This window comes from Chrysochloris asiatica, unplaced genomic scaffold, assembly GCF_000296735.1.
Source record: "Chrysochloris asiatica unplaced genomic scaffold, ChrAsi1.0 scaffold00219, whole genome shotgun sequence".
NCBI lineage: Eukaryota > Metazoa > Chordata > Mammalia > Afrosoricida > Chrysochloridae > Chrysochloris > Chrysochloris asiatica.
The window spans coordinates 273994-276087 of record NW_006408737.1 but is presented as its reverse complement, the minus strand read 5'-3'; the positions used below and the strand labels follow the sequence as shown (position 1 = coordinate 276087).

The following is a 2094-nucleotide window of genomic DNA, read 5'->3' as shown; positions in this document are numbered from 1 at the left end:
TGGTGTGGCGCTGTGGATTAATGCTCCAGACTGCAGAGTCATTTGAACTGCAAGGTCAGCGGTTCAAACTCACCAGCTGCTCCTTGGAAACCTTCTACAGGGTCACTATGGGTCGGAATCGACTCGATGGCACTTAACAACAAGATAAGTGTGGTGCTGTGAATCAGCACTGGACTGTGGATCACAAAGTCAGCAGCTCAAGCCTACCAGCTGTTCCTTGGAAGCCCTATACAGGGTTTCTGTGAGTAGGAACAGTCTTGATGGCACTTAACAAGATAAGTGCATCTAAAATTCAACCTCTTTTGAATATTTTGTTACTCTTTGGGTGAATTTTTGTATTTCATCTTTTAAAAGTAGGATAAATGTATTTATCGCTAATTTGGAATTTATAATACATTCATAAAAATAGTTAGATTTTGATTTATTAGTTAGTTTAAATTTTTTTCTTGGCTAGTTGTTGTCTACTGTGAAATACTTTATTTTAAAATTCTTACATAAATATACAATTACACAGAATAGAGTGATACAATCATTAATGTAATAAACTATGGATCTTAAGTAATAAAATATTTGTGTATGTTTTAAGAATATATTTCATTTTCAGTCTACCTAGAAAGCACATTGCCAGAGAATATCTGCTGTTATTTTGTACATTTCAACAAGATTTCTGAGACAGAATTCTGCAATTCTTCATTTGCATTTGAAAGATTCATTGTTCCAAGTTAGTAGTCATTCTCCAAAATTATTAATCTGAATTTCTGTCAGGATGTGATCATCATTACCTCTGCTAAGAATTCTAGACTTGGATTGTCATCTGTTGGATTGTGACTTCATAGTTTATGTACTATGTCTATAAAAACAATATACTTATATGCTCCATTACTGAAATGAAAAGGCAAAACCAGAGCTCTGTAGTTGAATTCGTCCTCTTGGGTTTTTCTAATTTTCCTGAACTCCAGGAGCTGATCTTTGGGGTTTTCTTGGTTATTTATCTGGTGACACTTATGGGAAATATGATCATTATTAGTGTCATCTTCCTGGACCAGAGCCTTCAGGTTCCCATGTACCTGTTCCTTCAGAACTTATCCATAGTGGAAGTGAGTTTCAGTGCAGTTATTATGCCTAAAATGCTGGTGGTTCTTTCCTCGGATAAAGCGACTATTTCTTTTGCTGGCTGTTTTGCACAGATGTATTTCATTCTTCTTTTTGGTGGGACTGAATGCTTTCTTCTGGGGGCAATGGCTTTTGACCGGTTTGTTGCAATCTGCTATCCTCTTAACTATCCAATGATTATGACCAAAATGCTCTTTATGAAGTTAGTAATGTTCTCATGGATTTCATGGATCCTGGAGGCTACTGTACAAACCACATGGGTATTTAGTTTCCCCTTTTGTGGTTCCAATGAAATTAATCATCTTTCCTGTGAAACTCCCCCAGTGCTAGAGCTTGCATGTGCAGACACCTCATTCTTTGAAATCTATGAATTCACAGGCACCATTTTAATTGTTATGGTTCCTTTCCTGCTGATACTCTTGTCCTACATTCGAATTATCTTTGCCATCCTGAAGATGCCATCCACCACTGGGAGACAAAAGGCCTTTTCCACCTGTGCCTCCCATCTCACATCTGTGATCCTGTTCTATGGCACAGCCAATATGACGTATTTACAACCCAAATCTGGCTACTCCCCAGAAACCAAGAAACTGATGTCACTGTCTTATACTTTGCTCACTCCTCTGCTGAATCCACTGATCTACAGTTTGAGAAACAATGAGATGAAAAAAGCCTTGATGAAACAGTGGCGAAGAAAAGTGATTTCACGTACAGTGTGACCATCTCGAGAAGTCGTGTGTTATTTGGTTACTGTGCTATTGCCATCTTGAAATTTAATAAATTGTTAAAGAAGACTATTTTTCTTGATAATGAGTATGTCTAATTCCTTAAATTTGATAATATATTAGAGGTATCTCTGTCTTTCAATTATGTATTGTCATTTATTTCTTTATATATACATTATTTTTCCTAATACAATGCAATAATTTATTTATCCCATGTTCTTTTGTGAACATCTGTTTCTAATACATTGTTATCAAT

At 36.2% G+C, this 2094-nt stretch overlaps 1 protein-coding gene across 1 annotated transcript; it reads left to right on the top strand.

Moving 5' to 3' along the window:
* The first annotated feature begins 887 nt into the window (after positions 1-887).
* On the top strand, positions 888-1832 carry LOC102815142 (olfactory receptor 10A3-like). The gene has a single exon (XM_006873021.1). It carries the CDS (start codon positions 888-890, stop codon positions 1830-1832), a length of 945 nt encoding a protein of 314 aa, XP_006873083.1.
* Positions 1833-2094: the final 262 nt, after the last annotated feature.